The sequence below is a fragment of the Sciurus carolinensis genome, chromosome 3, assembly GCF_902686445.1.
Source record: "Sciurus carolinensis chromosome 3, mSciCar1.2, whole genome shotgun sequence".
NCBI classification, from domain to species: domain Eukaryota; kingdom Metazoa; phylum Chordata; class Mammalia; order Rodentia; family Sciuridae; genus Sciurus; species Sciurus carolinensis.
In genome coordinates, this window is record NC_062215.1 from 172,231,554 (window position 1) to 172,259,318 (window position 27,765).

The following is a 27,765-nucleotide window of genomic DNA, read 5'->3' on the forward strand; positions in this document are numbered from 1 at the left end:
TGTTTCTCTAGTTTTTAAAAACATATCTCCATGGATGGAGTAATCACTGTGAAATTCCTAAAGAAACATTTTAACAGTTGCTGAAATCAATCACTAATGTTCCACACACTCAGCACAACTTGCAACAGTATGTCTTGCTGTCATCTGGTTTCAGATGCTTCTTGACAGTCAGTTTAAAATACAGTGAATGAAAGCTCCACATAATTTGGTCCATTTATTCACTTTACAGTTAATTTTAAGAATCAACCCTTTGGGCCTGGTGGTATAGCTAAGTGGTAGAGTGCTTGACTAGCATGTGCAAGGACCAGGGTTGGATACCCGTCACCACAAGGGACAAAAATAATTACCACTTTTGTCATTTGGTAGGTAGATCGATGTCTAGAATATTACAAATTTTATTGCTGATACATTTTCATTTGTTTTTGTTGTTGACTTTTGGGAAACAATCGTATTATGATTATGCACACAATTTGTAAATTTTAAAAATCCTGTTAGTAATTATCCAAGCAGAGTAAATGTACAACAGGGATTGTGTCATTTATCTAAAGCTTTATTTAGTTGTCTTTTAAATGTATGTAGATAGTGTTAACATATTCTCCCTCCTCCAAAGGGTGCTTTATGTATGTTTAGGTTTTTCGTATTCACTTTCATAGCAGTGAGACATTTTAATGCAAGAAAAGTGGCAAACCAAATACACATATGAGCCAGAAAATGGTCAAATATTATTGATACTTTTGGGCTGGGGATATAGCTCAGTTGGTAGAGTGCTTGCCTTGCATACAAGGACCTGGGTTCAATCCCTAGCACTGAATATATATTATTTATACTTTCATTTTATTTATTGTTAAACTAAGCATTATCCCCTGTAAAGAGGTACTGGACTGAGCTTTAGAAAGCTAGATTGGATATATTTTGTTTAATATCATTGCACGTAAGCATCTTTACTCTATGTGATGTCTGCATAATCTGGCAGTGCTAGCTGGTTTTGGACAAGATCTGTGTGAAGGTGGTTTTGGACGAAACCCCGCAGTCCTGAGGCAACATGGAGTGATGCTGAAGTCGCACTCTTTGCAGTCCCTTTATGGAAGTCATTCTTCCAGTTCTTAAAATAATTATGCTCATATTAAAGAAAACTGTGAAAGCCTTTATAAGGGCCATCTTGTTTGATAGCTGCAGAAGCTGAGAAGAGTAGTTCTGATGTTGCCCAGTACTGGTTTTGTGCAGTGGCTCCCAGTATAAGGTGAAAATTGGGATAAGAAATTAATGGTGAGTTTGTTTGATTGACATGTTCAAATATGACTGCATCTTTGATCCATTCCTAACTAAATGACCAACAAGGCCCCTCCTAAAATTCTGTTGCCTTAGAATCATTGCACCCAACTCAAAATCATGGCTCAGCTCTGCTCCTCCTCTGCGTGTGTGTGGGTGCATATGCCTGCATTCTGGTGTTTTTGTGTCAGAAGCCATTTGGATTGTAGGACAAGCTTTTTAAATTTGTTTTCTTGCCCATTGGGCAGGTACAAAGATGTTGACTTGTTTAATGATAAGAATGTCATAGAAATGAAAGTGGTAAGTGGATCTTTAAATGCTCAGGAATCAAAAAGGTCATGTTTGACCCATGGTGGTTGCTGTGGTCAGGAGCAGCTCCTAAAAAAGCAAGGGAAGTCCCACTTTACTTTAAATATTCGTGTTTACTTTCTCTTAAAATGTTTCCATTTAGTATTAAAACAAGCTGACATGATTTGCACTTTCTTTCCCTGAACTCTAATCAAGTTACTAAAAGGCAACAAAATATACAACCAGCAAATGTTAAAAGACAATAAATAAAACATTTTTCCTCCCAAGGGGAGGATCTAAATAAGCAATTCCAGAGGAAATTTGAGTTAGCTCTAGACATGCTTATATGGAAAGTTGTTTTACCCATTTGAATCTCTTATGAGATGTGTAAAACTAAAAAAGGAACTGAGACAAAAAAGGCAAAGATTTTAAAATGTTGATTATCTTCAGCAGGTACTACTTTGCCAATCTCATATGAGATTCTTGAACCTATTATGACATCGAAAGACATTTCTAATATGGCAGAAATCTAATTTCACTTTAGAGTCACATGTAGTATCGTCAGCCTCAGGAGACACTTTAGATATAGTTCACAGGACATTGGCACCATGTCAAGGGAAACCTGAGCATATTTCAGGATGGCAAGGATTGCTTGAAATGCAGCATCCTCAGATCCTCACTTAAGCCCTATACTGAATACTCATTGAACTTCAAACACTTGAGTGAAAGTTGCTGCTCTCTATAACTTAAATTCCTGGGGAGAGAAGCAGTGTGGAGAACAAAGAATTAAGTGGAAGGGTTAGCGGTGCTGAACCTGATCAGCCCGCTCTTCCTTTCCTAGTGTATGGATAAGGCTGTAGTAGCTCTCACGGGCTGAATTCAGGCTGAGCTGGTCCTTTTGGACTTCATTCTTCTCACCCTTGAGCTGTCTGGAGTGCACCTGTATCTAAACTTCTGTTTCTGCTGCAAACTGCATCCCTCCCCCACCTTTCTCTTTAGTCTAACCAACATCAGTGGTGGTTCTACACACACTCTCTTGGCTTTACCTGGATTATGTACCTAAAAGTGGCACACCTGCTCATTTAAGACAGATTAATCAGGATAATAGGACCATTTGAAAGACCAAGGTCAGACCTTACAATCTGAAATATATGTAAGGCCTTTGAATGTTTTGAATTCCAACCACCTACCACCATGTTTTTTTGTGTGAAGAAAAATAGACAGGTAAGACTACATAAAGCTCATTTAATCTTATTTACAGTGATGAAAACAAATTCAACTTTTTAATTTTTTTTTTTTTTTAACCTCAAAAGGCCTTTAGTGGAGAGACAACTTGCATAAGCCTCACCTGGCTCCTGGGGCACATTGCAACATTCAGGACAGAAATGACAAAAGAGGAGGTCTGTAAGCACAGTTCTACACAGGCTGCATCTCTTCAGGGCAGAGTCCTCTCAGCACACCTGGATCATTATCCTAGACGTCACTATGTTGTCGAAGGCCCTGGACCAGATGTGGTCCCCAGGGATATAAAAGGGGTTGCACATCACATCTGTGTAGGAGTAATGCAGCTTCCAGAATTTTATTGATTTGAAGGGTTGTATTGGAGGAATTCACCACCATGACAAACCTCACCTTGGAGTTGGTTATGTAGCCATAGACCTTTTCCTTTGCCCGGTAGCTCAAAGCCAGGTAGAGCTCCCTCTGGTCCACAAGGGCCTTCTCCATGGTGCTGATCTTCTCATCCACCACATCCAGGGAGGTGTGCACCATGTAGTGGGATTCAGCTGGCTCTCCACGGGGGTGCTGCTGCTGTACAGAGGGTAATGGCCCTTGGTGATCACCACAATGCACACCACCATCTTGGGAGGCCCCACCAAAGTCAACCTTTTGTTATTATCTGAGAGTAGAGGTCTGTCTGCCATCATAAATGCAAAATAAGCATGTATTCACTCTTCTTTGGGGGTCACATTTCTATCTCAGATATAGTTGCTCTTTCATAGAGAAAAATCTATCTGAAAAGATGATTACAGTGTTTTTCAAAATGGCAGAACAGAGGAGGTCACTTTCCTGACTGCTTCATGGTGTGAAACCAAGAAAGCTGACAGGCAGCGTCTCAGCAAGATGGGTGAACAAAAAAATAAAAAAAATAAAAAAATAAAAAAGCATGTGAGGGGGACTTTACTTGATTTTAAAACTGGACATTCAAAGCAGATCAGGGACTCAGAAGGTTGAATATAATAAAATAATACTGCAGCTACTGGGCTGGAAGCACCAGACAGAGTATTCCCTTCATGAGCAAAGTGAAGAGATAAGGGAATTAAAGGAACCTGCATTTTTAGGACACCTGAGGCATGTCTAGGTACAGAGCATTGAGAGATCAAGGAAATTGCCTGATTAAACTGAAAGGTGCGTTGCATAATACCCTTGTGTGGGAAAGAAGCTGCCATCTCCAGGTGGCGACTGGAAGGTAAAGGAAGGAACCATACTGCAGCCATGGCACAGAGGTCAGCAGCTGAGGAAGCCAATTCCTGGAAAACCCAAGTTTGGCCTGAAATACAGGCCTGGCAAACCCACACTGCATGACACAGAGTGTGCCTATACGACCAGAAGAAAATCAAACATGGAGAGAGGGGACAACTGTTTGTGGAAACCCACTGGCTCTACCCCTCTCTCTCCAATCTTGCTACTTGCAGGACCAGCTGGAAGAGACATATCAGGCTGGGAACTCAGAAGGATGGGGGCAGGAGAGATTGTGTTTGGAGATTGAAGTCAAGACCACGAAACCTGGGGTCTGCAGGTGACTTAGGAGACTAAGAATTGGCTCCATCACCACACAAGTGGAACCTAGGGGAAATCCCTGGGGTGTAGTCTTCCAGCAGGGACCAGCAATTACTGGGCCCTGGAGGTGTGCTGATTTAAAATCTCCAGACCAATTGGCATTCAGCCAAGAACCTGTAGCTCACAAACCTTAGCCCTGCCTCAGGAACTCTGTCTACAGGATCACCTCTCACTCCAGCAGTCCACTGGGTGGAGCATAGCACTCCAGCTGACTCCATCTAACCCTGCTGAGAAGCGAAGCTGAGAATATTTTGAACTCCAACAGAAAGAATTCGTTAACTTTTCATCCAGAATTTTTTTCTCTTTTTTCTTTTTCTTTTCTTTTCTCTGTTTAATTGTGACCTTAATGGTACATGGACATTTATACATACTCATATTTGTTTTGTTTCTCATTTCTAGCATTTTTGAAGCCAGTCATTTTTCATGGATCAGTTTTTTGAAGACTAGGATGTTTGATTAGTGTATTTTAGTTTTGTTTGTTTTCTTTTTCTTTTTAAAATTTTTTACTTTATATTTTTTCTCTAACCTGTTTCCCTTGATTCTCATTCTTTCTTTTCTTCCACTAACAGCCAATCTCTATTGTTCCCTCTTTCACTCTTCCTTTAATGTTTAATTCCATCCTCTTTCCTCCTTTCTCACAATCCTGTATCACTTCTGTTCACTCCCTGTCTACTACTTGAAATTGTAAACCCTTTTACAAGCTTGCTGTTTTTACTATAAGCAATAACTGATCATATCACTTCTGTTTATTGGGATAATTAACATTAATTAACATTATAGATGTCATAGTAGGAACTATCTGGTTTAATGCTATATATTGTTTGCATTGGTTATCGTTATTATTTGTCTTCCCTAAACAGTGAGGCAGTGGAAACCTTCAGGGACTCTCTAAGTCCACAGGGTAGAAACTCTACTGCCTCAGATCCATACTGTTAGATGGGTAGACACACAAACAACATGAAAAAGCAAGGGAATAAATCACCCCAAAATAAACCAAGATACTCCAACAGAATCCATCAACACCACAGTGGAAGAAATGTCAGAGAAGGGGTTTAGAACATACATAATTAAACTGATCTGCAAAGTAAAGGATGATGTAGGAGAGCAAATACAGGTAGCAAAAGATCACTTCAATAAAGAGATAGAGATTCTGAAAAAAAAAAAAAAAAACAGCCAGGTATCATTGAAATGAAGGAATCAATAAAACAAATTAAGAATTCAATTGAAAGTATCATCAATAGACTGGATCACATGGAAGACAATTTCAAGCAATGAAGACAAAATATATAATCTTGAAACAAAGTTGACCATGGAGAAAAGATGTTAAGAGACCATGAACAGAACTTCCAAGAAATATGGGATAACCTGAAAAGACCAAATTTAAGATTTATTGGGATAAATGAAGACTTGGAGAGACAAACCAAAGGAATTTATAATCTTTTCAATGAAATGATATCAGAAAATTTCCCAAACCTAAAGAATGAAATGGAAGAATCAAATACAGGAGGTTTACAGGACCCTAAATGTACAAAAGTACAACATACTCACAGTAAGGCATATTATAATGAAAATACCTAACATACAGAATAAGGATAGAGTTTTAAAGGCTGCCAGAGAAAATGACAGGTAATATTTAGAGGGAAACTAATCTAGATCTCAGCCATATCTCAACCCAGAGCTTTAAAGTTAGGAGGTCATGGAATAGTACATACCAAGATCTGAACAAAAATGGATGCAGCCAAGAAAACTACTTCCAGAAAAATTAAGCTTCAGAATTGATGAAATAAAAATCTTCCATGATAAACAAAGGTTAAAAGAATTCACAACTAGAAGGACTGCACTACAAAACACACTAAGATATTTCATGAGAAGAAATTTTTTAAAAAGTGAAAACCAGCAAAGGGAGGAACTACACCAAAAGAACAGTGAACCAATGGATAAACCAATTCAAATTAAAAACCAGAAATAAATTAAAATGACAGGAAGTAAAAATCATATCTCAGTAATAACATTGAAGGTAAATGGCCTAAACTGATCAATCAAAAGACACAGACTGGCAGATTGGATTAAAAAACAAGACCCAAACATACACTGCCTCCAGGAGACTCACTTCATAGGCAAAGACATCCACAGACTGAAAGTAAAAGGATGGGAAAAAAATACTATTCCCGTGGATCTCATAAACAATCCTCATATCAGATAAAGTGGACTTCAAGTCAAAGTTTATCAGAAGAGACAAAGAAGTTCTAAATATTAAAATATTGCTTAAGAGAATTATACATGAACAAGACAAAACAATCATAAATATTTATGCCCCAAACAATGGAGCATTTGTGTACATCAAACAAACTCTTCTCAATTCCAAGATGCAAAAGACCACAACACAATAATATTGGGTGACTTAACATACTTCTCTCAGCACTGGATAGATCCTCAAAATACTAATACTAATACTAATACTAATAATAATAATAATAATACAAATAAAGAAGCTGTAGAGCTAAAAAAATTAATAATTTAGACTTGGGCTGGGGATATAGCTCAGTTGGTAGAGTGCTTGCCTTGCATGTACAAGGCTCTGGGTTCAATCCCCAGCACCACAAAATAATAATAATAATAATAATAATAATAATTTAGACTTAATGGACATATATAGAATATTTGCACTACTATACATCAGTGATGAATCAACTGAAAGAGAAATTAGGAAAACTATCCCATTCACAATAGCCTCAAAGGAAATAAAATATTTTGAAATCAATCTAATGGAAAAGGTGAAAGACCTCTACAGTGAAAACTACAGAACACTAAAGAAAGAAATTGAAGAAGATGTTAGAAGATGGAAAGCTCTCTCATGTTTTTGGATAGGCAGAATTAATATTTTCAAAATGGCTGTACTACCAAAAGTGTTATTCAGATTTAATGCAATTCCTACTAAGTTTCCAGTGATGTTCTTTATGGAAATAGAAAAAGCCATTATGAAATTCATTTGGAAAAATAACAGGCCCAGAATAGCAAAAGCAATCCTCAGCAAGGAAAGTAAAGCAGGAGGCACCACAATACCAGACCTTAAATTATACTACAGAACTATAGTAACAAAAACAACTTGGTATTGGCACCAAAACAGACACGAAGACTAATGGTACAGAATAGAAGATACGGAGACAAACTCACATAAATACAGTTACCTCGTACTAGACAAAGGTGCTATAAACATTCATTGGAGAAAAGATAGCCTCTTTAAGGGCGCTGAGAAAACTGAAAATCCATATGTAGTAAAATGAAATATTACTCCTATCTTTCACCCTGCAAAAACCTCAATTCTAAGCGAATCAAGGACCAAGGTTTTAGACCAGAGACCCTGTGCCCAATGGAAGAAAAAGTAGGCCTAAATCTATCATGTTGATTTAGGAACTAACCTCCTCAACAAGACTCCTAAAGTACAAGAAGTAAAATCAAGAATTAATAAATGGGATGGTATAAACTATAAAGCTTCTTCACAACAAAGGAAACAATTAAAAATGTGAAGGAAAGTCTACAGAATGGGTGAAAATCTTTGCCACATGCACCTCAGATAGAACCTTAATCTCCAGGATATATAAAGAACTCACAAAACTTAACACCAAAAAACACAAATAACCCAATCAATAAATGGGCAAAGGAACTGAACAGGTACTTCACAGAAGAAATATGAATGGTCAACAAATATGTGAAAATATGTTCAACATCTCTAGTAATTAGAGAAATGCAAATTAAAACTACACTGGGATTTCATCTCACTCTAGTCAGAATGGCAATTATCAAGATTATAAGCAACAATAAATGTTGGAGAGGATGTGGGGAAAAGGTACACTCATACATTGCTGGTGGGACTTAAATTGGTGCAACCACTCTGGAAAGCAGTATGGAGATTCCTCAGAAAATTTGGACTACAACCACCATTTGACCCAGTTATCCCACTTCCTGGCATATATCTGAAGGATTTAAAATCAGCATACTATAGTGACGCAGCCACATCAATGTTCATAACAGCTCAATTCATAATAGTTAAGCTCTGGAACCAACCTAGGTGCCCTTCAATAGATGAATGGATAACAAAAATGTGGTATGTATACACAATGGAATATTACTCAGCCATAAAGAAGAATGAAATTATGGTATTACACCGTAAATGGATGCTACAGAAGGCTATCATGCTAAGTGAAATAAGCCAATCTCAAAAAACCAAAGGCAGAATATTGTGATATGTGGATGCTGCTCAAAATAGACTGGGGGAGGGAGGAGTGGAGGTTCACTGGATCAGACAGGAGCAGCATTGGGGGAAGGAAGGAGGGTAATGGGAAAGACAGTAGAATGAATGGGACATCACTTTCCTATGTTCATAAATGAATTCACGACCAGTGTAACTACACATCATGTACAACCATAAGAATGGGAAGTGATACTCCATGTATGCTTGATATGTCAAAACACATTCTACTGTCATGTATAAAAAGAACAACAAAAACAACAAAAGATGATAACTATATGAACAGCCCAGGAGAGGCTTTGTAGATTTTGGCAGTGATCCAAGATTGAGACAGCAGGTAAGTAGATTGGCTACTGGAATGTCCTCATTAGAAATCAATTTGGTTATATTTTATGAAACTAAATTACTTCCCCAAACTCTTTTGACTATGGGATAACTGTGGTTAGAGTTCCCGGGTCTTCTTTCTTCAGACCTTCTCCACAGTTGCCGTATTATGAAAACTGTCGGTTTCCACATACTTACTGTCTATACCATCTTGATTTTTAGTCAAGACTCTTGGTGATATGATTACAACTTCTGGAATACTAATTTTGCCTCTTCCTTTCTAACTTTTTGGTTTCTGATTTGTTTTCTTTTTTAATTGTGCTAACACCTTCCATCCTTTTTTGCTTATACACTACACTTGGAATAAGTGTAGAAGTCATCAGCTTTGTTGTCCCCATTCTCCTGTTGTCCCTGGGGGATACACTCTAAGGCCCCCTAGATGCCTGGAACCTGCATGCATAGTTTTCCTTCTGCACACATCCCCACGACAACAGGCTTCTCTCCAGTATCTTTGAATTCCCAGCATCACTACTTTGGCACTTTGAGGTCATTATTTAGAAAAATAAGGGTTGCTTGAACGCAGGCACCCAGATAACCACCAAAGGTGATTTGAAAATGCAGAGAACTTCTGAGTGACTCCGGGTGAGTCCCATGGATACGCTGGACCAAGGGATGATCCCTGTCCCGGGCAGGACAGAGAGAAGAGCAGGACTTCGTTTGTGGCACTTGGAATACCGTGCAGTTCAGCTGGGGAGCTGTTTATTTCCGGAACTTTCTACTTACCAGACTGTTGCTAACACACCTGAAAGTATGGAAAGTAAAACTGGAGAAGTGGGAGCTGCTGCGTTGGGTTCGGGGCTGAATCTTATTTTCAGTCTAGTGAAAGAATTTTGAGATTTGGAGTGAAGTAGGTTTGAAATAATCTTCAACAAGTGTTCTTTATTCTCAGTGACTGACTGCTCAACATAATCTCCACTGTTAAGTTCCAAATGATGGATGTTCAGATAACTTACAGCAGAATTCCAACATAAAAGCTGGATTCTAAAAAATTTAGATGCAATTTATTTAGCACAATCTCTGCATTGTGTATGACCATAGAAATGAAATTATGTACCCCATTTGTGTACAATGAATTAAAATGCAGTCTGTAAAATATTAAAAGCCAAATAAAAGTAATTTTTAAAAAATTAAGGGTTTATGGGGTGGGGGTATAGCTTGGTGGTAGATCGCACATTTATCCTGTATGAAGCTGTGGGTTCAATTTCCAGCACCAAAAAAAAAAAAAAAAAAAAAAAAATAGAAATAAATAAACACAAATTAGGTGTTTAATTTCCCCAAGTGTATGTTTATTTTTTATAAATACTGTTAGAAACCCCTGGAAATTCCTTGCACGGTGTTCTATTTTAGATATCGCACTGATGCAGCATTACACCTCTCTGGGATCATGACGGGGAGGAGGCTCGCTGCCTCTCCCAGGTCACTGAGAATTGATGTGATTGTCTTGCTCTGGACAAGCAGGGGTATCTGGAGCTATTCCTGAGGTAGTTTCAACACAAAGCTCAGCAGAGCACAAAATGAAAAATAATCATGAAAAAAATGAAAATGGCAAAAATACCAAATCATAGCTCATGAATAATGCTGTTTTCAGAATTGAAGAGTAGCCCCTAGAAATGGGACCAAATCTTGTTATTCTCTCAGAGAACTGCAAAATTAAAACAGAGATACACTTACAGGAGAAGGAAGAAAAATGGTTCAGGGGACCAAGAATGTCCCAGGTGTTGCCGACCTAGATCTGATACGCATTCAAGCCAAGCCACAGGGTCAGCACGGTTAGTATGTCTGCTCACTAGGGGGAACATCAATCCAAGGTGGCTGGTGTTGCCTTGGGGCTTGTTTCCATGCTGTTTGCACATTCTTCTAAGTGACTGGAACTAGAATTTCCAGTTATTGCTATTCAAGGGAGTCCCCAACATGGGCTGTTCATCTGGGATGAGTCCTGCTGACTACACACATCTCAGCTGGGCTCACAGACATCTGCTCTAAAGCTGAGGCTTTGTTGTGGTTTTGGAAAGACTCACTGGAGTCCACGTGTGGCGACACATCTCAAGCTAGCCTTCTCAGAATCCTGCCTTCCCATTCACCGATTTGAAAACCATCACAGTTGATCTAATAAGGTCAGAACTTGGTTGCCATGACGTTGCTACTGGGCTCTTCTGGATGTGGCTGAGTTGGACTCTGTACTTCCTTTTTGCATTTGGCAGAGTAGAGAATGTATATGCTTCTCATTAGGAAAATTCCAGCAATGACTGCAAAGTAGCTCCCGTAAACTAAAAACTGGAGAAAAACAAATAATTAGCCACATATAAAATCTGAACACCTGTGTCATTGATAATAGGGAATGATGCTGTCCATTTGTTTGGATTATGGGGTAAATGAGACCCAGGATCTGAGGATGGGCCATGTAGATGAGACAATTCCCTCTTCTAGCTTAGAAGAAGCAGGTGTGAAAACATAAGCAATGCAGGGATCAGAATCACCGGTTTTGGAGCAGATTGCCTAGATTCAAATCCCAGCTACTGTTATCAACAGAGAAAACACATTAGATCCCACTGATCTATCTATGTGTCTGGGTTTGGAAGCTGGAATAGTGCATTGTACTGTCTCAAACTCCTTTTTTTTTTTTTTTTTCTGGAAACAGAGTCTTGCTATGTTACCCAAACTCCTAAACAAGTGATCCTCTAGCCTCAGCCTCCTGTGTGCTGGCACTAAAGGCCTATGCCACCAGGACTGACTTATGTGCATTTATCTGTAAGGATGAATTTAAGACCCTGAGGCTATTTCTTACCTCTCTTACCCAAGTAAATGTCGACCTACACGGTGTCTTAATATAATTAAGGAATTGTGTGTTTTTATGTTTGCCTAGTCAAGGAATTCAGGAAATCAAAATATTGCTAGTTGGTGAAGAACTTTGAAGGCAACTTAGTTATTCTACATCCCCAGAAACTACATTAGTAGGAAAACAGAAGTCCAGGCGCTTACCTGCGTGCTGACTTGCAGGTTGAGCCCTCTCTGATCCACCACAATCACAGTCATGACAGTCTGAATCACCAAGGCAATAAAGGTGTTCATTCCGAACACCAGGGCATAGCGCTCCACGCTAAGGTTCACTGCGATCTGAAATCTACCATGAAATGTTGAACAAGTATGTTAACCACAAGAAACAGGGGATTCTTTCTTCCAAAGATAGAAACTGGAGAGAAAATGGTGTTGTTAAATATACTTCGTGTCTAAATCCCTTAGCATACACAGACAGGTGGAGTAAAGGGATTAAATGTCATGAAAGATAACAGGAAAATTCCTCCAATTTAGTGCTTTCTAAAAATTAAGCCTGAATGATTTAAATTCTCGTAACATGAAAATATTGGTTGTCATGTGATTTTTAGATACTGTTTCCCAGTGAATTTTTAAGAAAATGCAAGGACTACCCAATCTGGGGAACACATTTTTCAGTATCATTTCATTTACTGTCAATTGCCAGCATTGACAAAGTTTAGTGTGGGAATCATTATTTAGAAGATCCAGATCATGAGTGGTTGGACAATTGACTGAATCTGCATTTAATTTTTTAATTAAATAGATTTTTAAAATTCTTTGAAATGCAAGTGAAAGGCTTTGGGCTTTGAATTTTTTTTAATGGAAAAAAACAGACAAACAAAAAAACTCAAAACATGAATTTGATCCATTAAGCCACAGGAAAACACAGGAAAACTTGCCAACTAGTTTCTTCTCCTTCCTTTGTCTCATGATGCTTTTCCTGCTACTCTACTTCACTGTTTTGTCAATTGTTTATCAAAGACTATTCACAAGGAAAAACAAATAAATCTGATAAAACTCTCAACTTTTTTATGTACCTTGAAATTCAAGTTTTTCTCATCTCTTTAGTTAATACCAAAGCACATTTCCTGTATTCAGCTTTAACTAGACTTGTACTAACCAACTCATTCCTTAATCATTTTCTAAAACATATCCTTGAAAAATAAATGTGAAGATTATAGGAAATCCTATATACCAGAGATCTTCTTTAAGAAATGATTAAACGCCATTTGCTTCCATGTATCAGGGCAATCACATTTCTTTTCATCTTTGTATCTACTTTATTTCAGTATCCAACTTTTTATAACTTTCCTGAGAATATATGGTTCACAGAAAAGTATGTGCTTAGAATTATTCAAGCAGCTCAATGAGATTAGGGATGAAATCTAAACTTAGGCATTTAAAATGAAATCACACTATACCTTATTATGGAAAATTGTTGGAAATAAAAATAAAATCCTGATGATGTGTCATTGTTTCTGTTTTATCATGAAGAATTGCTGGAAATAAAAAAAATCACTGAAACCAGACATTGTATTCGTTTGTGATTTAGACGGTAGCAGAGCTTTTCTCCTGAGTGACTAATCTGAGCAAAATTCAGAGCGAACAGTTAAATGGCAAGATGACTTGGTTGCGTTGGGTTTAAAATTTAGTAGTTTTAATATTTCAATTTAATATTGCAATCACTATATATTGCAATTGATTTCAATATTGTGATTTAATATTGCAATTACATTTAGTGTTGTAATTGATTGAAATCATTCTGAAGTTCTCAGAGGAAATTCAGGAATAGAAAAGAGTGGGAAAAAGTGCTTGGTAATACTCACACTGCTATGGTTATAAGAAGCATATAGCTGGACTTGAACAACAAATAGCCAGCGTAGCATGCCCAGATGCTGGGCGTGTAGTACATGAGGAGCAGAGACCCTGCGCTGACAGTGGAGAAGATGGCCAGAGCCAGCTCTCCCAGCAGATCCCAGTTGACTTTCACATAACCCACTGCGAAGGCAGTCAGGGCCCCTGCAAATGAAGCACGGGGAAAATCAACATACTGACATTGCACACAGGAACCATCGACTACCTAAAAACACCCAGCTCTCATGCATTTCTGAAAGATGAATGAATACCTTGCTTTCACAAAAATTGTGTGATCTGTCTAAGTGAAGATGTCCTTTTTCATCCAGGTTTTCTTCTCTTTTCATTTCCTATTTTCTCAATTTACTTGGTCATACACTTCTTATCAGTATCTAATGCACTCCAGGCACTAGACTAGGCAGAGGGTCCAGAAAGCTTCCTACCCACAGCAGTGCAAGGAGAAACCACACACCAAGGCTGCACTGACCACAACACACAGGACAGAAAAGGATGAAACCAATAAATGCTCTGTGAGGGCCTGGCCTCCCTGCTGACCTGTTCTCTACCTTCTCTTGTACAGTTTTTCAGTCCTTTGTACCAGATAGGTTCCCAGCTTGCCTCATATGCTTAACATTTGGATGAAAAGATCTCTATTAATTTGTAGGGTTTAAGAGACTGTATCACCAACGGTAATCAGGGTTAGTAATTGTGGTTCTATTTAACAAAGTAAAAGGCATTTAAGTTTCAAATGACTGAAATTGATCAATTAATTTTCCCACCTGTGATCTAAATATGGGCCATGTCTACAAAGGTCAATTTCCCCCAAGAATTTGGAAGGTAGGAGCAGTCATTTCAGTGAGCCAATGTAAACACAATCAGTTTTGGGGAGTGAACCTTGAGCCCCGAAAAGGTAGACAAAAATAAAACAGAGACCATGTGAGTTTTCTAAAACATTTTGTCTGAGGGTGTGGAAAAACCTCACTTCCCAAAAAATAACTTCAAAGCCTCATTTGGCATTGAAGTTTCCATTTACAAGGATGTAGAATAAACTTCAAAGGCAGATTTCTCTCTGATATTAGAGTCTTGACTCTCATATCTCTTTCACCCCTCATTAAAAAAAAAAAAAAAAACTACTTTTGAAAACTGTTGGTATACAGAATTACTAGGATGAGTACTAGTTAGATCATTAACTAGACTCTCAGTGAGATTTTGGAAGCCTTAATGTATTTTATAAAATAATTAATAAAAACTCATTACTTAGGCAAGTCTTTTTCCTTTTGATATTAAAAAAACACCTCCGAGAAAACAGGGAACACTCACACTTGTCCAAAGGATGAAATGGAGTCTGAGGGATTCAACTGCAATTTAAGTGTTTGGATCTGAGCTCTTTGAATTACTTTTAGCTAGACATAACGCATTACGTAAAAGGTTATGATACTCCTTATTTTTCCAGAACCTTCCAATCTTGAAAAAAATTATCAGGCCTCTGAACAGAGCTAATTATTTACCACTCTGGAAAAGTTTAGTACCCAGAGAAATGAATTTAAAGTGCAGCCCAGCAAAGGAAGATAGAGTGATGTTTACCTACCTCCAAATGTTGCAATAGCTTCTACTGCTCCATTGTAGACTGAGGAATCTTGGGAGGGGGCCTTGTCGACCCACAGGATCTGCACATAGTTCAAAACCTGGTTAAAACCTGCGGTGGAAAAAGCCCACCACAGGGACCAGTAGAAAAGACGCTTTGAGGAGTAGCACTCCCGCAAATCCTGGAACCACTGCACACAGATCCTCAAAGCCTTGTTTCCTGGCTTCGGGCTGCTGGGCTGGCTCTCCTCCAGATGCCGGGAAAGGGTGCCTGATTCTTGACGGGCGGCCTCCTGACTCCTACCGGCTTCTTCTAGGACAGCGGCCTGTCCTGGTGTCTTCTGCGGAGCTCCTTTGCTGGGTTTTGCATGGAAAAACATGCTCTTCTTCGGCATTGGTAGAAAGAGTGAGAAAAAGAAGGCCAGGGAGACGGAGGCCAAGGTGATGACGTTGAGGTCAAAGTAGGACACGTTTGCCAGGGAGACCAGGAGCTGGGCCAGCACCGAGGCCGCCGTGTAGGCCACCAGCGTGGCACTGCGACAGTAGCCGCTCACCTTCTGGTAGTGCTCTGGGCTGACCACGCTGTATATGTAGGCGTAGTAGGCCACCTCGGTGGCCGACACCAAACCATAGACGCACTCGACCAGCTGCATGACCTTCACTCCTTGGCCAAACAGCAGCAGCAGCCAGGTGACGATGAAGCTTAGCCCCTGTAAGACGATGACCGGCTTGTAGCGCACGTAATCCGTGAGGACAAACACCGGGAGCAGCAGCACCAGGTAAGAGTAGGTCCAAACAGGAAGGATCTCATTGGTGATCTGCAAAGCAAAACGGCAAGACCACAAGCCCCGGGCATCTGTAGGGGACCTGCAGGGTGTAGCTCAGATTCTGTAGCTCACAGATCTTCTGTGGAATCGCATGACTGGAAACAGATTTTCAAGGAAACCTCTAAAAGACATTCTCTTTTCCCATTGGAGCTACAAAAACAACCAGAACATTTCCCTCCACCAAAAAAAAAAAAAAAGTGGGGGAGGGGCGGGAGTCCCAACTATTTTATACACTTAGCTATATCCCTGTAGAATATGTTAGGAGAGTGGGCAGTCAGAACTTGATGTGAAATTTAAGTTTTAATAATATATACAGTTAAGTGAATTTGTTAAAAGCTACCCCTGCTCCCTGAGTTTTCCAAGTTCTAAAACAAAACAAAACACAAAGAAACACCATTCCTCCCCCCACCCCCCAAGTATTGGGGATTGAACCCCAGGGCACTCTGCCTCTGAGGTCTCTCTACATTCCGAAGGTTGATGTTGAACTTGGGACCCTCCTGCCTCGGTGTCCTGACTCACTGGCATTACAGGCATCACTACCACCCCCAGCTCCTGGGTTGGCTAGACCTCTGCAGTCTGAGCGAAGCTGAAACCGCTCCCTAGTGATTTGGCAGAACAGGCTTGGCTTTCTGCCTTGCCACCTGACCACCAATAAGCCAGCACCAATCAGTCCTCCAGGGTGAGACACACACTCCACACAGCGTTTTCACGGCTGAGGCTGGAGAGGGTAGAGCCAACCCAGGATACTTTTCTAGCTGGTGGGTACCTTTTTGGTTGCATTCATTATAAAGAAAAAGAGACTTTTGCAGGGAGCAGGGACCCGGAACTGAATATAGGGGAACTTAACTACTGAGCTACGTCCCTAGGTCTTTTTATTTTAAGATAGGATCTTGCTCAATTACTTAGGGTCTCACTAAGTTGCTGAGGATGGTTTTGAACTTGCCATCCTCCTACCTCAGTCTTCCAGGTTGCTGGGATTACGGGCACACATGATCACGCCCAGTGAGATGCGGATCATTTAAGTAAGAGAATTCTGCTTTCTAGGAAAGGAGGGAGTGCTGGAAGAGACAGCTGTTAATGTCTCACCTGCTGCTAAAGAGTTGTTGTTATTTTTAATTTTTTTTTTTCAGTTGTAGATGGACACAATACCTTTATTTTATTTATTTATTTTTATGTGGCGCTGAGGATCAAACCTACTGCCTCGCACATGTTAGGCAAGCACTCTACCACTAAGCCATAACTGCAGCCCTTACTAAATAGTTTTTTAAAACTGAATAAGAACCCTAAAGAAATATGACCACGTGTCACTTAACAATGAGGAAATATTCTGAAAAATGCAAAACTGAGCAATTTTCTTCGTGTCCTTATACAAACCCAGACGGCACAGCCGACTACGTGCCTAGGTATGTGGAATATATATGGTGTAGCCTGTTGCTCTTGGCCATGATGAACAAAATAGCACAAGACGAAATCAAACTCAAGAGAAAATGATGTGGTCAAAAGATGTGGAACCAGGATACACATAAAAACACACAGGCATGTGGGCTTCTGGTGGTCCCTGGCATGCTGCTTTACAGTAAACTTGTGTTGTTACAAGTAGGAGTATATTCTAAAACAGTGATTAAAAGCCACAAAATGGTAACTGCACAATCCAGGAAGTCATTTATTATCATTAAGCAGTATTATAGCCAGGCACCACACACATGCCTATGATCTCACTGACTTTCAAGTCTGAAGCTAGCCTGGGCAGCTTAGTGAGACCCTGACTCAAAGTAAACAATAAAAAAAGGGTTGGGGATGTAGGTCAGTGGTAATGCACCCCTGGGTTCAATCCATAGCAATAAATAAATAAATACGTAAATAAATACTATATACTGTACACAATTGTATACATAATATTTTTCTATGGATGGCAGCATGGTGGATTTGTTTATACCCACATCAGTATAGACACACGAGTCATGCATTGCGCTGTAACGTAAGTTGCTATGACATCACTAGCTGAAAGGAAGTTTTCAGCTCCGTTGCAATCTTATGGGATCACCATCATGTGTGGGATCCTTCATTGACTTTAGCATTGTTATGTGATGCGTAAGTGTATGAAACGTTTTTATTAGATCTCGTTTATACTGAGCAGCCTAGCAGTTCACTAGGACTAGAACACTGACCTTTTTTTAGGGAAAGTAGTATAAAGTCAATGGAGATCTGAAAGGTTCCTGTGCATTAAGATTAAAGTCAGGACTCTGCAAAAGTTAAAATATTTCCTATACAGGTTGCCCAGTTTTGCAGATGTGAGGAGTGAAGAGCATCTTCATTGTGTGAAGAGTACTATGATAATGGGACTCACCGATGTCAAAGTATTCTTATTTCAAATTAAATGAGACCCTATGTCCTTGTTGGAGTCCTGCAGAACTGAACTCCATTGAGATAAGTGTGTGTATTAACTCACCTCTGTGCTGGTCAGGTTTTTACTTGGTCCAGATAAATATGGGATAAGAAATGGTTCTGAGGGTCTCATCATGGAGAAAAATCCAAATAAACAGAGGATCACGGTGGGATAAATCCAGGAATTGCCTGGTGAAGTTCTCAAACACTCCATGGCTAATCAAATGGGAAAAAAAAGCAAAAATTAAGTAATATTTATTCCTTTTGGCATCCAGGATGTAACAAAAAGCGAATTATTCCTTTTCTTTTTTTTTCTTTTGAGGTGCTGGGGAGCGTAAACCAGAGCCAATGCGTGCTAGGCAAGTGCTGAGCTCCAACCCAGGACCCTCTAAATGTTTTATGAAGGGATAGAGTTTCATCCATTTGTGTTGAAACAAAGAGGTGAATAATGAATAGCTTCTCTCAAATGTTGTTCAGTGAGCTGGTCATGCCCTCCTCTATCAATTACCTTCTTTTTTATTTGCACTGGGGGAAGCCATAATGGTTATGAGTAGCTACAAGTTATTGATAAGCAGTGGACCAATGCAAGCAAGTGAAACGCTGGCTGATGAACTGGTTACATGCCAGGTGAGGCATGTCCAAGAGAACAGATGGAACTAACCCAACCCTCCACCAGGAAAGGCATGTGCTCATCCAGTCACCTCTCCACCACACTCCACTGGCCTAGCATTTTGCTGGACACGTAATAGATACCCAAGATATTTGTCAGGGGTATCCCATCTTCTAAGAATTTACAGTTCTTCAGTTTAAAAATTAAACTGGAAGAAGACCTGACTTGCTGTCTCTCGTCACTGGTGCCAACTCTGCTGGGATGGAAGGCATCGCTTCTTAGGTTACTACTTCTTAATTTTACTTTTTGCAGTGCTGGGTCTGTGAATGCTAGGCAAGGGCTCCACCACTGGCCACACTGCTAGCTCTTCACTCCTCCTCATAACTGGGCTCTTCTCCAATCCTACAGTTTCAGGATTAATTAACTACCACTCAATGCAGGCAGGTAGGTAATTAATTTTTAACACTTTTTCCTACTATAGAAATTACCTGAAATTCAAACTTCTGACATATAACACAAGAAGTTTTCATTAGTCACTACACAGAAAACAAACAAAACCGACCTTATTTTATGGTGACTGAACTTGAAAACATTTGCTTTGCCTTGAGGATTGCAGTGTACATGAGAAAACTCATTCTTATTCCTTCATGTCTGAGATTAAACGTAGTCATAAAGTTTACATATTTTTGGTGTTCCTGACTGTAGTGAACTTCTGAGAATATTTACAGGAAGGAAATTAACCTTCTGTATGAGACTTTTCTGTATATTATCTTATTAAATCCTCTTAGCAACTATAAAAGACACCATTTCCCCTGATTCTTAGGTGACTATGTGGAAGATCCAAGATATCCAATGACTGAATTCAAACAATAGGGTCAAGATCTGAAGCCAGGTGTCCTCAGCTCCCATCAGACACTCTCACCACTCCACTGGCCTCATTCCTGACACCCCTCCCCCTCTGCTGCTGGTAGTAACCCAAAGACAACCTCTGTTCACAGTGAGGGAAGGAAGTGTTTTCACAAACATGTCCATACTAGAGAGCGTGGCTTCATCTAGAGAGCTTCCAGAGGCACTAACAGTTTGAAAGTGGGCCAGAGAGAGGTAAAAGGGTGCTCTTCCAGAAGAACGAGTCTCCTGGGTGGAACTCCAGGTGTCCAGGTGCAGGATCCTGCCGAGTCACGCCACAGCTTGCTACCCACCCTGCTGTCACAAAGGGGCTCCAACACAGATGGATCTTGTTTTTTTCTTAAGTAAAAGAAGGTAAACACCATTTTTAAGACACAGTGAAGAGAACAAGATGATCAGATTTTGGAACTAGGATTGTGATCACGGTGAACAGTGATGACAATGTAAAGTTCTGTCCAGGGCCGAGGTTGACTAACCTCTGCTCACTCCCTCACACCAGAAATCTCAGGGTTTTCTCTTCTTCCTGGATGCTGCTGGTTTTTCTGGGAACTCCTTATAGGAAAGGACATCCTCAGTAGCCAATTACTAAAGTCTTCTGAAGGGTGGTCTTGATGGGGTGGCATCTGCTGACTCTACATCAGGAACATTCTGTCCATCTGTGCTGACCATGGATTCGACCACCAACTCCAAGTCATCTTCTCCATGTGTCTCAGAAACCTAGGACTACTCCCACGGTCACTGGCTGTTAAAAGACCCTGGATTACTTATCTGTTTGTTTCCTTATGCTCTGGATACTGCTGCCCAACTAGATAGAGTTGTGAAAGTCAAGCAGAAAAATATGATAGATGCCTATAGGATGTAAGCCCCAGGAGGGCAGGGCCTGTTGTCTGGTTCACTGTTGTATCTTAAGTGTCTCAAATAGAGCCAGACACATAGCAGACCCTCAAGGAAGACGCTGAATGAATGGAATAAACAAACAACTATAGCCTGCTTGGTCAAGAGTGGGGAAAGATGGTAGATTTTCAGAATAGGCAAGGATATGGGAGCTGGGGAAGGCTGTCCTGTAGAGGGGATGAGGGTCTAACTACCTCCACTCCCAACCCCTGCCCTGCTGAGAGTAAAAACAAGTGCTGTCTGGTGTTCCTGAGTGAGCTTCCCTTTCTAGCTGCATCAGTGAAAGGCCAGGGAAGGCCTGGATTCTGCAAGAGCCTTGCAGTTCAGTTGCTTATCTGTAAAATGGGACAGCAACCTGGACTGCACCAAGATCATTAGTTTTCCTTCTGGGGAGCTTGTAGCTAAAGGTCTCACAAATGCATGGAAATCATTACCTATCTGTCATCATCTTTTATTTTTATATATATATTTTTTTTCCCCAGCACTGGGGATTGAACCCAGGGGAGTTCTACCATGGAGTTAAATCCCCCAGCCCTTTTTATTTTTTATTCTGAGACAGGGCCTTCCTAAGTTGCTGAGGCTGACCTTGTACTTATGATCCTCCTACCTCAGCCTCCCAAGTTGGTAGAATTAAAGGCATGCACACCGAACCTGGCTCTCTGCAACTTTTAACCCAGTGACTGTGTCCCACAGTATGTTAGCGTATATAGTGATCACATATGTATGTTTACATATTGCTAACCCAAACAGAATTTGCAGGAAAAACTTAGCTATACTCTGAAATGCCTTCTGATAATATTGTTTGCATCATTAAAAAAATGTGCTTGTAGCTCACTGGATCTCTTTGACGCCACAATCTGAAAAACACTATTTAAAGCAATGAAATTGAAATGTTGAGGATACAGCTGGGCTTTCTGGATACGAGGTAAGAGGAAAGATTAGTGAAGCTGGAATTAGAAAAACTGAGTCCAAGCCCAAGCTCTGATGTGAAAACCAGCACAAATCTCAGTGCCTCTGGCTTTCTTTCCTTTTTCTGCTAGGGGAAGAGTAACCGTTTCTTGTGAAAAAAGTCACTTCTGTCCCACCAGGGACCCTCCATGCTCTACAATTTCATATCCAAGTCCTCTCTGTCTATTTTGGGCCTGTTTCCACATACCCACACAAGGCCACACGTTTTACTGCTGCTTCCCATTTAGGAGATGAGGGTGCTGAAATTCTTGAAGAATGATAATTTCCTTGCTGGGATAGCTAAGGCTACTTCATTGTAAGGGGCTCAGCATTTTTCTCCATCTCCTATAGAATGTAAGATCTATTTGTACTTGATTTGGAGTTTGCCTGGAGTGGCTTCTTACGAGTTTTGTTTTCATCTACCTTAGGAACATTTCTTTTTATGTCACCTGTTACATGCTTGTAGTTTCTTGGTATCAGAGATCATTTTTTTCTCCTCTCTTTTATTCCAATGATTACCATGTTGTTGGCTTTTTCCACTTTGAACCACTTCCTTTTCAGTAAGGAATAAAATGCCATATTTGAAACTAACTTAATTCTTTTTAATTTTATTTTTTGTTACCAGGAATTGAACCCAGGGGCACTTTACCACTGAGCCACATCCCCAGCCCTTTTCTATACTAGTATTTAGAGACAGGGTCTCACTGAGTTGCTTAAGGCCTCGCTAAGTTGCTGAGGCTGGCTCAGAACTCATGATCTCATGATCCTCGCACCTCAGCCTCCTGAGCTGCTAGGATTAGAGGCGTGTGCCACTGCGCCCAGCAACTTAATTCTTTTACTGACCGCAAGACATGCCCATGTGCCATCTTAATTCTGTGGTATGGAGGAAAGAAGGCTTTCTTTTTCTTTTTTGAAGATAGAAGCACAAGGCTACTTCATTTTCATTGCCAGGATCTCAGGAGTGAGTTACCAGAGAAGGTTAGAACCCATTTACCAACTCTATTGCTGAGTTTCCTTTGGTTAGCTTTAGCTTACAGAGTTTTGTGTGAATTAAGCTCTTCCCATAAGTGTGCACATAAACATTTGCAGGTGTTGACCACACACGTATTGGGGGAAGCACACATGCTTAGTTGGGACCCAAAGTCAACTTGCACCTTGTCTACATTTTAGATACGGACAGTGTCTTGTTTCCTAACTCTTAGGTAATGTGTGTGCATAAGTGTGTATACACAAAAAACTCCACGGTTGCAGATCTTTCTAGGCATATTTTCCATTTGTGTAGAATAGGCAACTATTAAAACTCAAAAACTGCAGAAACTGGCAGCACCGGAAGGCTTCCGGAATCTCTGGTATGGAGGAGGGTTTTCCAGTCAAGGAGGAGCCTTAGTTGACAGAGTCCTTCCAAGACAGTAGAATGGTGGAAGGGTATCCCTTCTTCAAATCCTCTTCCACATTTGCTTAGAAGATACTATCGGAATCAACCCAGACGCCAATAATGTAGAAGGAAACTGTCTAGAATCCCTAGTCTCCACCCAGTTCCAGCCCAGCCCCTCTCAACTAATTGCTCCAGCCCTCTAGAGATGGGGTGCCTGAGGGGGGTGCCCGATCTTCACCTTCCTCCCCAGAGTTTTATGCAGTTAAACAGAGCAACAGTGTGATCATTTAAAATAATAATGAACCTCACAGCCTCTAAATTCCAAAGAGTTTGGGCAGCAGAGCCAGAGACATTATGCAAAAGATGTCATTTGCCCCAAGGCATAAGGAGCCAGTGTCTGTTAGGGAAGGAATACATGAGCTGTTTTATTCCTTCTGCACACATACCTCAGAACACTGCCCCGTGACAGAGGTGTGCGGGTGTTCCCCTCACAGCAAGCAATCCCCTTTGGACACCAACTGGGTGTCCTCCGATTCAACCCAATCCTGACGCTTTCCACTTGTAGAAAGTGAGATAGTGTCAGATTCCCGAGGTTAAGGGCTCAGTCCCACAAGACAACAAGCAGTAGGTTGTCACCTATACTTGTGACAGACTGTCTATAAACTGGGGTTCCCATTACCCACTTCTTGGATTCAGTGCATTTTCTGTGATGGTTCAAAGAACTCAGGGGAACATGTTTACTGCCCCCTTCCCCCCTGCTCCCCTGGCCCTGGAGATTGAGCCCAGGGCTGCTCTACCACTGAGCTAATCCCAGCCCTTCTCATTTTTTATTTTGAGACAGGGTCTGGCTAAATTGCTCAGGCTGACCTGGAACTCAGGATCCTCCTGCCTCGGTCTCTGGAGTCCCCGGATTATAGGCAGGCACCACTGGTGTTTGTTGGTTTTTTATAAGGGATATTACAAAGGTTCCAGATCAGCAGGCAGATGAAGGAATGGCCAAGAGGAGGTATGGGGGCCACCGTGCTCCCAAGCGTCCTTTTGGGGTGCCAGCCCACCAGTATCCGTACGTGTTCAGCAACCAGCTCTTCCAAGCTATGGATTCAAGAGTTTTGAGAGCTTGATCTCCAGGCCCATCCACATCCACTTCCTGATGTTCAGACCTCTAACCTGTAATCACTGGGTCTCTAGTGACTCGTTCTATCCTGAGGCTATCTAGGGGCCTCACTCTAAGATAGCTCGTTAGCAATCCTCAGAGTTATCCAGGGTCATTGTGAATAACACAAACACTCCTATCACTCAGGAACTTCCAAGTTTTAGCTTGTGAGAGAAACCTGGGAAGATGACCAAATACTGCCTATTTCATAGCAGTTACATGTTCCAAAGAGTCCACCTTTCCAGCCTTCGATGCTGCCAGTCAAGACCATCAGACAGAAGCAAACTAAAAGTCTGATTACTAAAAACGAAAGTATTTGCTTTTAGCTGATGGCAGAGTTGACAATCATTCCTTTTCGCCAACTTATTACTAAAATAGGGAATTTAACTTTGAGTAAAACATCCAAATACAGCAGAGTTGCAGTCCATTTAACCCCAGGCAAGCTGCTGGAGGAGGGCCTGGGTAAGGGATCCAGGCAACTTAAAGGATGAAACGTAAATGAAAAAAGAGAGAGAGAGAGAGAGAGAGAGGGGGGGGGGGGGGGGGGAGAGATTGGATTTCATCAAAAAAACCACAACTGTTCATCTAGATACTATTTAAAAAATGTTAAGGGAAGCTGAACACTTAAAACACAGTGCCACTATCAGACAAAAGATCTGTGTCCAAAATAGATAATGAAGTCCTACAATTTAATAATAAAAGATGAGAAAAAGACCTAAATGCTTCATAAAACATGGTAAGTCATCAGGAATCATAACTTAAAACAATGAGAACATCTCACAACCACTAGCATGGCTAAACACAAAAGACCTGCAACCAAATATCGGCAAAGATGTCGAGCCACTGAATTTGTATACGCTGCTTGTGGGAATGTAAAACGGTACCAACTCTTTGGAAAATCGTTTGTAGTCTATCCAAGAAAATTCATATATTCATAACAGTAAAAAAACAAGAAGCAACTGAAGTTTCATTAAATGGGGAATGTACACAATGTGGTATATTTTAACAACTAAGAGTAATGAGCAATAAAAAATAGTGCACTACTTCAAAAACTTGGGTGAATATTGAAAACGGGATGCTGTACCAAAGATTCCAGACACAAAAATGTATATAAAGTCCTAAAGCAAATAAAACTAATCTATGATGGTAAAAACTAGACCAGAGGTTGTCTGGAGTAAGAGGTCGGGAAGAACTGATTGCAGAAGAGCACAGGGCACTCTTGGGGGTGATAAAGAGGCTCTGTGATTTGATTGTGGAGATGGTTACAAACACCTGTCCAACCTCCCATGCTGCATTCTTAGAGTATACATTTTATTATATGCAAATCACACCTCGACAAAGATTATTTGATACATGGAACACAACAAATGAATCTCAAACATTATGCTTCCTAAAAGAATTCAGACACAAAAAGGACATGCTGTATGACTGCATTTATATCAAGGCTTCAGACAAAATTACAGTACTTTATGCTGATATTAGAACTGTCATCTCTGAGGCTGGGGGTCACAGACTGATGAGGGAAACTTCTGGTTTGACTAAATATTCTACTTTTTGATGGGATGGAGTTACATGGGCATATACAATTATATATACTTAAAATCTCTATCTAGACCATATGTGAAGAACACCTCAATTTAAGCAAATGCACCCCATTCTGCCTCCTCCAAACCATTTTCCTGTGCGCAACACTCTCAGTCTGAACTTTTGCTACTGGTACAATGACAAAGGTTAATTCCAAATTTCAGATGAGGGCAAGACTTCTACATAATCAGAAAACAGAGCAAGATCTTTGAGTCTGGGTCTGTCCCAGAAGGTTAAGAATGGAAACAGTGCCCATAAATCAAAGCTGAGACAGGTTAACAAGTCTCACTAGTCTGGCCACATAGAATATTCTTTAAATGAACTCAGAGAGAATCAATTACCTGTTCCTCCTGTGCCCTAAATTTCTCTCTCTCTGTACTCAGGACTGGTTTCCTGACGTCCAGTTGAACTTCTACTCCTTCCAGCTGCCAGTCGCTGCAAATCCCAGTCACGGTGTCCCTTCTTCATCTGTCTGGAGTCTCTCCTCCTTCAGAACCGACCTGCCCAGCAAGGTCTCCCAACCCCTTTCCAAGGCCCCTGTCCACGCCCTTCAGCAACCACCCTCTTTTGGAATCCCAAAGGAAAAAACAGAGTCCACAGCTCCACCCGGAGACCTGGTTGCTCCCTGGGGGAGGGGCAACTCCCTTCCGGAGTGCAGGGGGTGGGGGAGAAAGAATCACAAAGGTCCCAAGAACTTCCGACATCACCATTAGACACCTACTGAGTCTGAGCAGAAAGAAGAGTTAAATATTGTGCAACAAACTCTCGTGACTCCTGCCTCGGTACCAGAGTTGCACTTCCCGCCGAGACGGTGAGGGCTAGGACCCGGGTCCACCTTGGTGTGCACGGAGGAGCCAGGTCTCCGCGCTTTTTTGTGTCTTAGATCTCTCTTTAAAAAAATAAAAAAGTATATATACATATGTGTATGTATATCTTATATATATGTGTGTGTGTGTGTGTGTGTGTGTATCCTGTTTTCAAAATGTACAAAGTCCAGCAGTCTCCACCTGCTCCCCTGTTTTTCTTTCTAACTGGAACTGCGAGTCCTCAGCCCCCAAACCTGTGCGGGAACAGGAGAGTCAGACTCGCAGTCAGAAGGCGGGATGATGGAATCGGGTGGCTTTGAGCTCGATGATTCCCAAGTGCAGCCGCCACCTTCTGCCAGTTTGGAAGGTCCAGAGTTGGGGAAATTCTCCCGGGACTCAGGTCAACTCCGCGCGCGCCCCTTACGCACTGGGACTCAAGGAGTGGGATTTTTCGAACCGGCTACCCGGGGACATCTACCTAAGCGAAGGAGTCAGAACAGTCAGGCTCAGAGCAAGACACCCGCACGACACTCCACAGAGATTAAGCATTGGCGACTCAGACCCACGGGGTCACCCGAGCAGTGAGGAGCAGCATCTGCAACCGTGAAGATAGCGTGCTGGGGCTAACGGGGTCCTACACTCGGGCTGTGTGCCGGGGAAACAGCAAACGAGCGCACACATGCTTCACCGGCTGGATCCACAAGGTCTTTCAGAGTCGCAACCTCCAGGACAAGTGCAGGGCACCCTCCTCAGCTACAGATTCAACTGGGCGTCGTGCCAACGGAGGGCAGGCTTACCTGCACTTGGCCCCTGGGACAAGTCATTCCAAGCAGAACACAAGCTACTCTGCCAACCTCGGAGGTTCCATCAAACCATCCTAAGAGATTTTAGGTGACAAGGAACACCACAAAAACCCTGAAGCCTTTAACCCTGGCTTTAAAAAAAAAAAAAAAAAAAAAAAAAAAAAAGTATGTAAAATTCTGTACTAATTGGATAT

The 27,765-nt window shown here is 41.0% G+C and overlaps 1 protein-coding gene and 1 pseudogene across 2 annotated transcripts; both read right to left on the minus strand.

The window, feature by feature from the left end:
• Positions 1 to 3,008: 3,008 nt before the first annotated feature.
• LOC124981100 (trafficking protein particle complex subunit 2-like protein) lies at positions 3,009 to 3,416 on the minus strand (annotated as a pseudogene).
• Positions 3,417 to 10,323: 6,907 nt separating this feature from the next.
• Slc19a3 (solute carrier family 19 member 3) lies at positions 10,324 to 26,438 on the minus strand. 2 transcript variants are annotated; one of them, XM_047545743.1, is made up of 6 exons: positions 26,304 to 26,438; positions 18,557 to 18,708; positions 15,285 to 16,098; positions 13,669 to 13,861; positions 12,008 to 12,149; positions 10,324 to 11,302 (listed from the first exon to the last, which is right to left on the minus strand). In XM_047545743.1, the coding sequence occupies exons 2-6, from the start codon at positions 18,704 to 18,706 to the stop codon at positions 11,144 to 11,146; spliced, it is 1,458 nt and encodes a 485-aa protein (XP_047401699.1). In that variant the 5' UTR covers positions 18,707 to 18,708; positions 26,304 to 26,438; the 3' UTR covers positions 10,324 to 11,143. The 2 variants fall into 2 exon arrangements, with proteins under 2 accessions (XP_047401699.1, XP_047401700.1); XM_047545744.1 differs by lacking the exons at positions 10,324 to 11,302; positions 12,008 to 12,149 and adding an exon at positions 13,301 to 13,341.
• Positions 26,439 to 27,765: the final 1,327 nt, after the last annotated feature.